A 15,148-nucleotide genomic window follows, 5' to 3' on the forward strand; every position below is an offset into this window, starting at 1 on the left:
ATTAATTTCAAGTTATGAATTAAATTTAAGCATTTTTGTAACAAAGGTCTTGACTCAATGTATTAGAAAATAATTTTAGCTTTTTTTCTTAATTACAAAAGTGCAAAAATTCACTTCGTTACTTGAAAAAAAACCAATTTTAAAATATCGTTTAATTGAATCGAGTTTTACAAAAAGTGTTCAAAGTGGGCATCATTAGCTCTACTATGTGCTTCACAACTTCTTATGAATTATTGCTTTATTTTGCTTGCAAGTCTCATTTCAGTTGCTAAAAATTAAAGAAAAAGGCTTACATCAAACTCTGCCTTGACTCATTGTAATAGAAATTAATTTTGTATTTAATGCTTGAAATAGAGTGAGTCATACTATTCACAGAACAGACCCATATAGAAGGGAAACTCCCCTACTAAGAAGTGGGGTCAAGTTTCAGCGCCCCCATGCGGTGGTTCGAGGAAATAAAAGCGCCCTCTGGCGGCCGGAATTCGAAACAAATGAGCGGGAAAATTTGAAATGCTTCCTATTTAAAATCATTTGATTTGATTTTTGAAGTTCGGGATTGAAACAACGTACTGGAACGAGTTAATATAGCATGTCAAGATGCTATATTACCATTCCAGTACGAGTTGTTTCAAATCCAATGTTCTCAGAAGCTTGATGACTTGAATAAAAAAAACACATATGTAGGCAATGATATAACTATATTTCTTCATAAATAAATCATATATACATCACAGTGTATGGCCTTATATGTAAAGAATAAAATAAAAATAATTCTAATGTCCATATAATATACATCAAAGGTTATGGGTTTATAAGTAAAAAATAAAATAGAAATAATTCTAATGTCCATATAATATACATCAAAGTGTATGGGTTTATGAGTATAAAATAAAATAGAAATAATTCTAATGTCCATATATATATCAAAGTGTATGGACTTGATAGGAAAAAAATAAAATAGAAATGATTCTAATGTCGATATATACATCAGAGTGTATGGCCATATATGTAAAATATAAAATAGAAATAATTATAATGTCCTATGGGAATTATTGGTTATAGGACTGAAGGAAAACACTGTTTTTTTTTGACTTAGTCGACGTTTCATCAGTACTTTGTTGATTTTTTCAATTCAATTCAATTTGGGAGAACCCTTCATCATAAAGCACTAATATTCATGTAACCAATAATTCCCATATATATGTAAAAAATAAATTCACACTTTCACTCAAAATAGGATTTTCGTATTTGTTCAGTACTTTTAGTAGTCAACAAGGGATTACAAGCTTTTTCCATCCAAAGTTTGATAATTTCCGGTTGTTTATTATCTGCTTCAGGAAACCGATGACGTCTACTAGTCTTATCACCACAGTTCGGCACACAAAATTTATTGCTTTTAATATTTCTATTTTCCGACATCTTATTCAATTATCAGAAGAAACACTTAGGAATCACGATGCACTTCACACTGCAGACAAAGACGAAAAGAATGAGGTTATGGAAATGTTTACAAACGTAAAATCAGCGATGGAAGCGACCCCATGCGGTGGTTCAACAAACTAAATAAGGGGTCCAGTTTTTGTAGCTGAGTTTCCCCTCTATCTTGACTTACTTTATGATACTATTTCACTCACCGTCTGTTCCGATATTCCTGAACAGTACTGTCAGTATTTCAGAGACGATGCCTATTGGCCCAGTCGTTCGAGTTCTATTGTTATTCGATTGCGGGCCAGTAAAACCAGCAATATCGGAACAGGCCCTCAGTCAGTCTCACAGAACAGACCCATAGAAGGGAAACTCCCCTACTAAGAAGTGGGGTCAAGTTTCAGCGCCCCCATGCGGTGGTTCGAGGAAATAAAAGCGCCCTCTGGCGGCCGGAATTCGAAACAAATGAGCGGGAAAATTTGAAATGCTTCCTATTTAAAATCATTTGATTTGATTTTTGAAGTTCGGGATTGAAACAACGTACTGGAACGAGTTAATATAGCATGTCAAGATGCTATATTACCATTCCAGTACGAGTTGTTTCAAATCCATTGTTCTCAGAAGCTTGATGACTTGAATAAAAAAAACACATATGTAGGCAATGATATAACTATATTTCTTCATAAATAAATCATATATACATCACAGTGTATGGCCTTATATGTAAAGAATAAAATAAAAATAATTCTAATGTCCATATAATATACATCAAAGTTTATGGGTTTCAAGTAAAAAATAAAATAGAAATAATTCTAATGTCCATATAATATACATCAAAGTGTATGGGTTTATGAGTACAAAATAAAATAGAAATTATTCTAATGTCCATATATACATCAAAGTGTATGGACTTGATAGGAAAAAAATAAAATAGAAATGATTCTAATGTCGATATATACATCAAAGTGTATGGCCATATATGTAAAATATAAAATAGAAATAATTATAATGTCCTATGGGAATTATTGGTTATAGGACTGAAGGAAAACACTGTTTTTTTTTTGACTTAGTCGACGTTTCATCAGTACTTTGCTGATTTTTTCAATTCAATTCAATTTGGGAGAACCCTTCATCATAAAGCACTAATATTCATGTAACCAATAATTCCCATATATATGTAAAAAATAAATTCACACTTTCACTCAAAATAGGATTTTCGTATTTGTTCAGTACTTTCAGTAGTCAACAAGGGATTACAAACTTTTTCCATCCAAAGTTTGATAATTTCCGGTTGTTTATTATCTGCTTCAGGAAACCGATGACGTCTACTAGTCTTATCACCACAGTTCGGCACACAAAATGTATTGCTTTTAATATTTCTATTTTCCGACATCTTATTCAATTATCAGAAAAAACACTTAGGAATCACGATGCACTTCACACTGCAGACAAAGACGAAAAGAATGAGGTTATGGAAATGTTTACAAACGTAAAATCAGCGATGGAAGCGACCCCATGCGGTGGTTCAACAAACTAAATAAGGGGTCCAGTTTTTGTAGCTGAGTTTCCCCTCTATCTTGACTTACTTTATGGTCAGTCTACTCTGTAATCTGTGCCCTCAGTGAAACAGGCGTGTTTCCTCTTGCTTTGGCACTCAGGTAACCATATTATTTTTTACACCACGCTGGGTTGAAAAAAATAAGCAGAACCATTGAGTATTAAACCCACCGATGCCGATTTTCGATTGTCCCACGACCTCCATTATGAGATAAACTGTGTTTCTCATGTTATGGAACAAAGATTTGGACAAATCCGACCCTGCTGCGGAGTCGAAGTACCGGAGGGTAATAAATATTCTTACAGATTGCTGTACAGGGGGTGCAAAATTCATTGTCTACTGAAGGGATCTCGAGAACTATAGCAGCTCTAGAAGAAAACCGATGACACATTCTCGAGCTCTTTTTTCCTGACTATTCCAAATCTAAAAACAGATTCAGCCTAATGGTCATAGATTCTGAGTTATGAATGAAAATTGAGAAATTGTCATTTTCAATGAAACTGAATAACTCGCTTATTTGACCTCGTATTCGAAATCTGTTGTTACATTCTACAGGCACTTTTTTATGAGGAATTCGAATATGATATTATTGAATTTTTTGATACAGCCATTTTCGAGATACGATAGGGATTTCTGATTTTTCAAATGTAAACTATAGTTGAAAGTTCTTTCATCTTGCTGCAATTTTTTTGCTGATTTCAAAAATGTATCATCTTGAGGGATTTGAAGGTCAGAACTGTTCACTAACGCAAAAGAAATTTATTGTGCTTTTGCTACCTTCTTTGAATCCATATACACCAGTGAAGTTGATTCGTGTGAGATGAATTCGACATGGGGACGCTTCAAATTTTCCGTCATTTCAGAGGATGATCTTAGGAACGCTACGAAAAAGCTGAAACCAAAAAAATCTAATGGTTCCGATAATATTCCGCCCTATATCTACAAAGGCTGTATTGACTTTCTATTAGTTCCACTACTTCACATATTTAATTCATCACTTTCAGAAAATACTTTTTCTGATCTTCTCAAGTCCTCTATAATAACTTCCCGTCCATAAAAAAGGACAAACAAATGTCATCGAAAACTATTGGCCAATTAGCATTTTGAATGGCCTATACAAACTATTCGAAATAGTAATATATAATGATATAATTAATAACTCCAATATTGAATTCAATAAGTGCCAACATGGTTTTGTTCAAGGGAAATCAACCATAAGTAATCTTTGTTTTTTTGCCGAGCTTGCAGTGGAAGCAATAGAAAAAGGTTTCCAACTTGACATGGTATATACAGACTGTGAAAAGGCTTTTGATAGAGTCAATCAGAGACTTCTGGTTAATAAACTTGCTATGAATAACTTTTCAAGGGATGCGTGTACTTTTATTGGATCCTATTTGCATCAAAGAATACAAGTTGTTAAAGTTGGGGATGAGTTTTCACAAAATATAATACAGAGTTTTGGTGTTCCTCAAGGTAGTATACTGGGGCCATTGCTGCTTCTGATATTTTTTAATGACCTTATTCCTGCCTGTTTGCGATTCTCACTGGCATTGTTGTTCGCGGATGATTTCAAGTTGTCTAGGAGGGTCTTGAGTCTACTTGATTGCTCTCTATTGCAGGAGGACTTGAATAGGGTGGAACAATGTTTCAACATTAATAAAATGTCTCTCAACATGAAAAAGTATCATATTGTCACCTACACTCGAAGATCCAACCCGATATATTTCAGTTATGAAATTAAATCGGAAATCATTGAACGCAATAAGTCAGAAATTAATGATTTGGGTATAATATTTCAAAACAATCTGAAATTTAACACCCATTTTGAATACATTACCAACGAAGCTTACAAGTTACTAGGTTTAGTTCTTAGAAATAGCAAAGTTTTCGATTGTAATACCACTATTCTACTACAGGATGGGCTTTTTAAAACGAAACAGACGAGATAACGGGCGGAATAAATTTATTTAGAAAAAATGCTCGGACACGTCGATTTTTGTTTCGAGGGGGACCACTTTTAAACACAAATTCACAACTATGTCGCTTCAACCCTTAGTGTTAGAACACCAACCCCTAAATTTTGAATAGGAAAGATAGGGTGAGTGATACCTCATTTGAAAGACCTTTTTATGCTGAATTAGCGTATTAATTTTTTTCTCATTTAATTCATTCGTTTTCGAGATATTCAATTTTGAATTTCGTACAGTACCAGTCATTCTGCTGAGCTAACCATGCTATGTGAAATCATTAATTTTATTTGACTAATTGATTCTGTGGTTACGATGGTAATCGTTTATTGTCAACATTAGACAACGAAATAATTATTATTGGTTCCTACTTTCTTCAACAATTAAGGTGAAAATGGTTTATTCTTTGGCAAAAAGAATTGAAATTCCTCCTTTATTTTTCATTGTTGATGAGAGAAATGAACATTATTTTGATGTCTGGTGTATGGCAGTTATGGAGTTTCATCAAATCTACAAAATAAATGAATAAATTCGCTTGATTCAGACAGCTTGCTTGACGAAAATACCATCGTTGTTTCAAATTCAAATGTCAATATTTCCAGAATCAAATGAAGAAAAAACCAATATCGGAACTCAGGATGAAAAGACCTTCTAAATGAGGTTAAATTTACACTACTTCCTCATTGAAAATTTAGGGGTTGTTGTTCTAACACTAAGGGTTGAAGCGATATAGTTGTGAATTTGACCTTAAATGCTGTCTCCCTCGAAACAAAATCAACGTGTCCGAGCATTTTTTCGAAATAAATTCTTTCCGTCCATTATCTCGTCTGTTTCGTTTTAAATAGCCCACCCTGTATATAAAACTCTTGTGAGACCACACCTTGATTATGCTTCAGTGGTTTGGATGCCATTAACCATAAGCATTGAGTATTAAATCCACTCAATACTCAATGCCATAAGTCATGTTGACATGATTGAAAAAGTTCAGAAAAGATTTCTTCGATATTTATACCTGAAAATATACAATGAGCATCCTTTCATGAAGTCATATATTTCAATGTTGGAAGACTTCGATATGTGCACATTGATTATCTTGTCAAATTTAAAGTACCTAATTTATATCTGAGGCTTAGAAATAGGGAAACTTTTCATGTAACGCCAGGTTGTTCATCTCCTATTAATAAAATGATGCTTATATGCAATGAGCTGATTGAAAAATTTGACTTGGATTTGTTCAATACTAGTTTGGGAAATGTGAGAAGATTGTTCTCCTAGGTTAAGTAGTTGATAGTGTTTTTGTGTTTTTCTGCATATGAATTTACCTTCTTCGGTGTATGTGTAGAAATAAATAAATAAATAAATACTTGGAAAAACACCTCCAGGACGTCCCTTCAAGAGATGGCGTGACAGCTGGCAGTCTACATCGCTGTTACTTCTGCAGAACAGACCATTAGACTTAAAAGATCGTCAAGAACAGGCCTAAGGCCTAACATAAGAAGAAGAAGAAGAAATATTTTTCAGTAGAGGAAAGAGATTATAGACAGATGGAGCCAAATCTGGTGAATAAGCGGGGTATTTTATTAATTTAAACCCTAAATCACGAATTTTTTGCATGACAACATGAGTTTTGTGTGCAGGGGCGTTGTCATGTAAAAACAAAACACCTTTGGATAGCTTTCCGCGTCTTTTCTCTGTAATTTTTTCCAGTAGAGTGGTCAGTAATGTCGAATAGTAATCTCCGGTTATTGTTCTACCCTTATCCAAAAAATCAATCATGATTACTCCATGGCAATCCCAAAAAACTGAAGCAAGAACTTTTCCAGCAGATTTTTGGACACAAAACTTCTTAGGCCTTAGTGAACCAGATTGTCGCCATTCCATCGATTGATGCTTTGTTTCTGGATCCTAGAAATGTACCCAAGTCTCATCCATAGTTACAATTCGGTTTAAGAAGTCTGCATCGTTTTCAAATACCTATTGCACAAATCGAACGCGATCCTTCTACCCTTGCACGCTTTTGGTCAATATTCAAACATTTGGGGATCCATTTTGCAGCAATTTTTCTCATGTCCAAATTGACGTGAACGATATGATCAACGCGTTCGTTTGAAATATTCAGTGCTTTAGAAATCCGTTTTAGCCCAATTCGACGTTCTGATAAATTCATGTCATGAACTGCATCGATATTTTCGGGGACTGCCACAGATACTGGCCTTCCCGATCGGTCATCATCTTCAATGGAAAATTCACCTCTTTTGAAGCTTGCAGTCCAATTTTTCACGGTGGCATACGAAGGACATTGATCACCAAGGGTATTAAGCATATCTTCGTAAATCTTCTTACCTCTTAAACCTTTTAAATACAGGTATTTTGATGATGGCTCGATACTCCAATTTTTGGATTTTCACAATTTGGGTGGACATCTTCTTTCTTTTAATTTATTGTGTAACTCTGGTTTACTTTTTTGACATCAAACTTCACAATGACACTTCTAATGAGTTATTGTTCGTTGCTATGGTAACGCAATATTTATTTTAAGCATGGAACTGGTCTAGGCTAACTAAATATCAATAAATTCTCGTATCTTCAAGACAAATGAATATATCATGAAACGGTTTCCACTGATGGATTTTTCACGATAATCGATCCCAGGACTCTTAACGTTTCTACCTTTCTAGCTAGAAGTACTAGACATTCAGAATTAAACAATTTGGGATACCCTGTACAAAATATTCCTTAGACCATCTGCGATCTTGACGGATCCATGTACACGGTGCGACGCTGCAGGGTATGCATGAGTTTTCAAAAGACAAGAAAGAGGAACACAAAGGCTGGTATTCAATGTCGCAAATATTCAGGAGGGAATTTGGAAGCAGTTTCCATTTTCCTCGTACCGCCCTTCTGTTTAGAATACGTCAAGTTTTATTTTCCATATCCTGGCATTATCCTGTTTCCCGCTTCTGGACGCGCCTGCGGCTGTGCGGCGCGAGTCGGCTAGATCAACAAGTCCACCACGTAGCGAAGTTACAGCGGCAGTTTACACGCGATCGTGCGAGCTGCGGCATCATGTCGCTTTCCGTGAAAATTAAGCAATTTCAGATTCCCAAATGCAAGGGGGAAAAATTAGCTAGGATCGAGTTCAGAGGTAGGATTCATATGTGATTTGAACCCAACATTCATTCATTGAAAGGTGGACCCACATCTGCATTTATCCCAAATATGAATTTTCCAGACAACCTAACCACTGGAAAAATTCTTCACCTTCTGAAAACAAGGAGAAAAGTTTTAAATTTTTGGTATACATGAACAGTAACAGAAGACATATAGACAATTATTTTTACCTTTCATATAAATCATTCGGCTAAACATGTAAAGTCTGCGCCGACTTTTTGAATTTTTTTTTTATGTTTCAGGTAGATAATGATTTTTGATGATACTGATAAAAATTTTGAATAGTACCGGCTAGACGTGGATTCTAATGAAAAACGAATCAGTGGCGCTTACTTCACGTGGCGCCAAAAATCAGTTCTGTTATTCTGCTATTTTTCGATAAAAAACGAGGTCTTGATAGTTTTCGGAAAAAGTTCTGTAAAAATGAAAAAAAAATTAAAATGACAAGTTTTTGACTAACAAAACATTGTCAAAGAAAAATCGAGTGATGTTTCAGTTCTGCTGAATGTTCTGAGGTGCGCTCAACGTGTTCCGCAATTTTTTTTTATGAGTTTTATCGAAAAAACCAAACATTCTAATTTATTAGCTACAATGAAGTCAGAAATTTGAAAAACCAATATTTCGTATATTGGCGAAAATTATTCTTGGAAGATAGATGTTTTAAATAGCAGTCAGGATATGTCACGGAAGTTTCATTGAACCTCAAGAATCTGCTGTTAAAATATTTGTACGAGTCAAAGACTCACCCTGTACAATGTGGTCAAGAATTCGGAAATACTAATATTTCGTACGCTTGCAAAAATTATCAAAAGGAGAGTTCTGTCTAGCTTATTAGCTATAATGATGTTTGATATTCCAAAAATCAAAATTTCGTGCGTAGGCAAAAATTTATCTGATGAGATGCTACTCACAACTCTCACTAGAACTCTTTTGAGATAAACTTTTGCCAACATACAAAATATTATTTCGTCCAATTTTGACCTTATTATAGCTGATAAATTGAAAAATTTTGTTTATTCTATGAATCGCTCTTGACATATTGTAGAACACGCCCAGTGCTGCTCAGGTGAATTTTTGGAAATATACAAAAAATTGTATTGTCGAATTTCCGAGCTTATTACTTATAAGGTGACGAGTTTCGTATTTTATATGAAATATATTTTTTGAAGCTCGCCGAAAACTATTTGGAAATCTTAGAACTGAAATATTTCCAATTTTTGCTCTCAAAATGATAGTTTTGAAGAGTCCAAAACAGTCGAAAACAAAATAATGTTTTCATATATTTTATTTTTACAGATCTTCTTCAAAAATGAACAAGAAATCCACAACTCTTTTTTTCCATCGAAAAACGGCAACATAACTCATTTTTGCAAAAAAGCAGCGCCGCGTGATAATGGAGACACTAATTATTTTTTAATTAGAATTCACGATATGCCATTCAGAATTTATATCAGGAACTTCAGGACTCTTGAATCCACGTGGAACTGAAAAAAATACTTTTTCAAAAAAGCCCCCGCCAAATCCGTATAATTCGAATGTCCATTATTTTATTCACAAAGTAAATTCAGCGGAATGATTATATATGAAAGGTTAAAATACTTATTTCTGTGTTTTTGCCATAATATGTGATGAACAAACTAAGCCACAGTTTCGAGAATATCTGCTTCATTTATTATTTATTATCAGTATAAGAATATTCAGCAAAAATTCTAATTACCTCCATAATTCCATAATCGCAATAATTCTTTCATTTTATTGAATATCAAGTAGAAGTGGAGAAAAAACCTCATTTTGGAACACGTTTATACTTTTATTAACCAAAATTGTTTTGTTTCTTTTTCCAAAAAACGATAGTCTAAGAAGAATCTTTTGCAAATATCCTATAAAATTGAACTTAGAAAACGCAGGTTAGTGAGGTGACGCAGAGTGACGCAGCTTTTTCCTGCACTGCACGTACTATCTGACAAGTCACTGTCACGCTTTATTTGCGCGGTCTTGGTCTTTTCTATGTTTTACTAAAACTCACGCTGCGTCATCTCACTAACCTGCGTTTCTATTTGCGCCGGGCCTAACTCCTGTCAGTCTGCCTGTACCTAAGGTTTTGTAATTTTTTCTGACTATACTTAGTTTTAGTCGAATTTATTTACATGGTCGCCAGTTTATTGCTCTTCGATTGCCGAAAAGATTGAGGGTATTGCTGCTTAACCGACAGCTACCCGAATATTTATAAAAAATTTATCACACTATGATGCTATATTGGCTCACGTTGAAAACTAGGTTCTGCTAGCTCAACCAAAAAGCTGAAAAACCTAACGGAATCTAATTTGAAATATGTCTGCATGGGATATGAATATGAAGATATCCTACTTCAGAAAGATTTTGAGAAAATTATCTGTGATTTACATTGCTGGAATGTGGAATCCGACATTATGTAAAAGGGTGCCCATATTCAGCCTGATTGTTGAATGTTGAGCAGAGAATTTTCAAATAGATAAATGATAAGAGCCTTGAGGTCTTTTTTTCGATATGATTAACTAGCTCAACGGTGAAGCTAGCAAAGAGCAGGATTTTTTTTAAGAAACGTTCATGACAAAAATCGGCAGTTGAGTGCCCGAAATTATGCCGTAATCAGATTCTTGATTAACATTCCACAAGCTGTGTAGCAGAAGCCACACACTGCCCCACACTGTCTCCGACTAGTGAGTAGCAAAAAATTCTCCACAAAATTTAAAAGAAATATGAAGTTGTTACCTAAAATTATATTCAAAATCCAGGCGATTCTACTTGATTTACGAGCGTAGAACTTCAGCCATAAATGGCTTTATCACATTCATTTTGCTAGCTTTGAATTTTTACTGGGGGGACCTATGAGAGCTGGAAGAAAACGAGCTCCTTTTCAGAGAAAAAAAGAATGGGGAAAACCGTAGCTTCCTACGATCCTTCGTCCTTGAGTTATTAGTAAAAAATGAGATTTTGACGATTTCGAAAAGTTCTCATAACTTTTTGTCTTTGAAGCTACAGATCTGAAATTTGAACCTTTCTAGGCACACTCATAAGTAGAATATACTTACCAAGGATTTTTTTTTCAATTGAAAAATAACAAATTCAATAAAAATTTGCATTTAAAAAAACGAAAGTTCGCCTAATGATTCGAAATGAAAAAATATTTTGAGCTCGTCAGTGGATTCTACGTATAGAATTGCCTAAGAAGGTTCAACTTTCAGATTCGTAACTTCAAAGACAAAAAAGCTATGAGAACTTTTCGATATCGTTCGTGTGAATCAATGGAATCTATAACGTGAGCAGTATGAACCAATATTTTTTCCCTCAGTAATAGGAAAACTATAATATACTTACATCGAATTGATAAGAAATAGGTAGAGAAGATTAATGGACTGAATGAATCTTGAATGTAAATATACTAGGTTTCATAGAATTCTAGATCCCCCTATCCACTGTGAGTTACTCTTTTCACGTGATTTCTATCTTCCAGAGGGGTGAATCCTGATTCTTGAAATATTTATGGATGATGTGATCCATACGCATACGTAATGAAAATCCATATTTACTACAAACTGAATTAGGTACAGGATTTCCACTAAACAAAGTTCTTTTCACTAGACATGTTTCGCACCTGAAGATATTATTGTGATAGCGAAAAACGAATATACCTTCACTAACTTGAAGATGATATTGTGGTAGACTGAGTGTTGTGATTAAACAACTTATCCTACTGAATTATGCAAATTATTCAGCTTCTAGTTTGCTCATTATTAGGTCTAAGTTTTCAAACAAAGACAGATAAGTAGATGTAGGTAAGTCCTCCAGGGTTGCGGTCACAAATTTTCTCTCAGTACCTAAGCTCTGATTATTTCAAAGCGTTTAAGCGTTCACAAACCTACTCTGGCTACCTCGGAGTATGCTCTGTGAGCTTGTTCTTACTCATACTCTACTCTCGGAGTATGTGAATTCAACCCAGAGAAGAAGCATTTTATAGGTTAGCACAATATATACAGGGTAGGCAATCCATAACTTTCCACCCCGAATTTTGAGCTTTGGGATGGAATAAAGAAAAAACGCTCAGACAGGTCAAATTCTTTAAGCTGTCAGACGCTGATCTATATATCTTAACTGGCTGACTCGGAAGTAAGCCTGGATGAATTGAAGGGACATGGTGGGTGGCAAACCTAGAAAAAAAAAAGTGGCAGACCTGATTTTTGCCATAGTTAATTCAACTCTAGAAAATTCTGTGTCAGTATAGGTAAGCCGCACATATGTTCAAAATACGTCAATAACAAACGATTTAGCCTCAAACTGTCCGCGTCTTTTCAGCCTGATAACCGTAGTGAGGTAATCATAATTGTAAATACAAAATAGAAAGAAAAATGTGGATTTTCCATAAAATTTGAAAAAATTTCTACTTCTACTTTTTATCCTTCAGGGATGCCACTTACTTTTTTGTCCCTCAAATGAGGGATTAAAAGTATTTCTTAATTCCTTAAAGTGCGCAAAAAATATTTTCAAGCTCTAAACAAGAATTCCAGCTTCTTACCTAGTACAGAAAAGTTACAGTTTCGAAAATGAAATGAGTGCTGCAAGGTAGAATAACGCGATAAATTTTATGACTAATTATAAAGATTATTGTTCATTATTTCTGACCTATTTATAATAATCCTATTCTGGATTTCTTCATCACATTCTTGCATTCAAAAATACTCAATCGGTAACCGATAATTTCGGAATATTATCGCATTTCCTTAACGAGGAGGAAACCCGTATTGTCGTTATTTCCTCAAGGGCTCTCGCTGTTTGGATTCGTATCATTATTTATCGGATAAAAAAGTACAGAAATTATTGTGATAAGTAGATATTGAAATTTTCGGTCATTGGTACGGAGAGTCTGAAACTCTCATATTGATTTAAAATTTTTATTTGATTTGAAATTTCATTGCTAATGGTGACTTAGTAGAATTAGGATAAATATGATATTCTCAATTCTCGTGAACGAAAATTGTATAGATACACTGAATTTATATTTTGAAATATATGTATAACGAAAGAGGACAGCCTAGGCAAAAACAAATCCACTTGGTTGTAAAATGGTCTAAGTTATTCAATAGTTGATATTTACAGATCAGGAAATTTATACCACAACTGATTAATATAACAAGGTTGCATTTCATAAACGCTTACTAATGGGAATACCAAATAAGCGATGAGCCCCCTCGTGTCAATTTTTGTAAATAAAAAGTTAATGCACTTGTTTGTATACATCGAGGAGTTTTCATGAAAAATTTATCTTAATCTGTTGAAAATATCTCAATCTATATCGTAACAATGGGGAAAGCTTAGTGAAACTTTCATAATTTGCATCCTTTGAGTTTCATTCATTCATTCATTGCTGAAAAAAAAAACCGTTGCGAACAGACTTATAATTTCTTAAGGCTAATTGCGGCTGTGTGCCCTCATGTGACTGTAGAGACCCAACCGTGACCTACAGATCCTTCCACACTCAGGGCATGGATGGTCACAAGGGCGGATTTAGGGGGGGGGGCACGGGGGCACGTGCCCCCCCCCAGACGGACGGATCTTTCTATACATACTTGAACTCTTAAAAATAAAAGTGAAGTTCATTTCTCACAGTTACTGTTGATTTTTTGCTCGTCTGCCCGTTGTGCCCCCCCCAGAAAAAAATCCTGGATCCGCCCTTGGATGGTCACCAACCAGATCTGGCCGCCGCTGTGTCCTTCTCGAGTCTCCATTGTAACTGTGTACCAAAGACCTCCACTGTGACCTGTCTAACGCTAGTTGTTCCCAGTTGTGATTGGCATTAACTGATTTTAGGGATTGATGTAGTACATCCTTAAACCGCTTATACTGGCCTCCTGGTTTCCGGGCTCCCCCTGTGAATTCGCCATACAGAACTATTTTGGGGAGTCTTGTGTCTTGCATCCTTAGAATGTGGCCGCTTCATCTGAGTCGGGCTCTCGTTACTTGAGTCTCAATTGTTGTACAACTCGCGCGCTGCAAGACTTCTGCATTCGAAACTTTGTGGAACCATCTGATGTGCATTATTTGTCTTAGATGTCGTTGTTGCGTTTGTTCGAGCTGTTTAATATGTCGCCTGTAGGGTGTCCAGCTTTCGCTTCCGTAAAGAAGCGTTGGGAGGACCACTGCTTTGTAAGCATCTGTCTTCGTTTTCAGATTGAGGTCGTGGTTTTGAAACACTTTGTCCTTTAGCTTCCAGAATGCCTGTGATGCCGAATTGACACGGTTGTGTATTTCCGTGTCCAGGTTAGCCCTAGTATTTATGAAGCTTCCCAAGTATTTGAACTGCTCGACCTGTTCTAGAATTTAATTCTCCAGGCTGATATCTGTTTGAAGGCTTTCTGGCGGACTTACCAGGATTTTGGTTTTGTCGAGTCTAAGGCCTAAAGCTTCGTATATATGTTTATAGGTGTCCAACATTGTCTGTAGATCCTCTGAGCTCCTAGCGATAAGTGCGCAGTCGTCTGCATATTGAAGTTCCGTGATAAACTTTGTATGGGTTTTTGCTCTGAGGCGCTTCAGGTTAAATAGGCCTCCATCAAATCTGAACCTTATTCCAACACCTCTTACAGGCATACTCATGTCAGCAATTACCGAGACAGCTATGGCGAAAACATTGAAAAGTAAAGGCCCTAACACACAGCCTTGTTTTATTCCAGAGTTGGTTAAGAATTGGGCGGTTGTAGAGCCATTATGCTGTATTCTAGCGGTGTTGTTGGTATGGAGGCTCTTGCACACTGCTAAGAATTTTTCGGGTATTCCGAGGCGTCCCATGATTTTCCATAGCGCTCTCCGATTCACCGAGTCGAAGGCCTTATTTAAATCGTTGTAGGCTGTATAGATCCTTGATTGTTGTTCACGGGTCTTCTCTTGCAGCTGTCGCAGTGTAAAAATTAGGTCCACCGTACCTCGATTTGGTCGAAAGCCAACTGGGATTCAGGTAATAGCTTTTCTGAGAGTGGAATCAGACGATTAGCCA

The 15,148-nt window shown here is 35.5% G+C and overlaps 1 protein-coding gene across 1 annotated transcript in view; it reads left to right on the plus strand.

Moving 5' to 3' along the window:
- The first annotated feature begins 7,945 nt into the window (after positions 1-7,945).
- The window catches only part of LOC123322588 (otoferlin-like), a 229,341-nt gene continuing 222,138 nt past the window's right edge, over positions 7,946-15,148 (plus strand). Inside the window, exon 1 of the mRNA XM_044910534.1 lies at positions 7,946-8,095. Within this exon, the coding sequence (XP_044766469.1) occupies positions 8,017-8,095 (79 nt within the window). The 5' untranslated portion in view covers positions 7,946-8,016. The remainder of the gene's footprint in view (positions 8,096-15,148) is intronic.

Source organism: Coccinella septempunctata, chromosome 1 (genome assembly GCF_907165205.1).
Source record: "Coccinella septempunctata chromosome 1, icCocSept1.1, whole genome shotgun sequence".
Classification (NCBI taxonomy): domain Eukaryota; kingdom Metazoa; phylum Arthropoda; class Insecta; order Coleoptera; family Coccinellidae; genus Coccinella; species Coccinella septempunctata.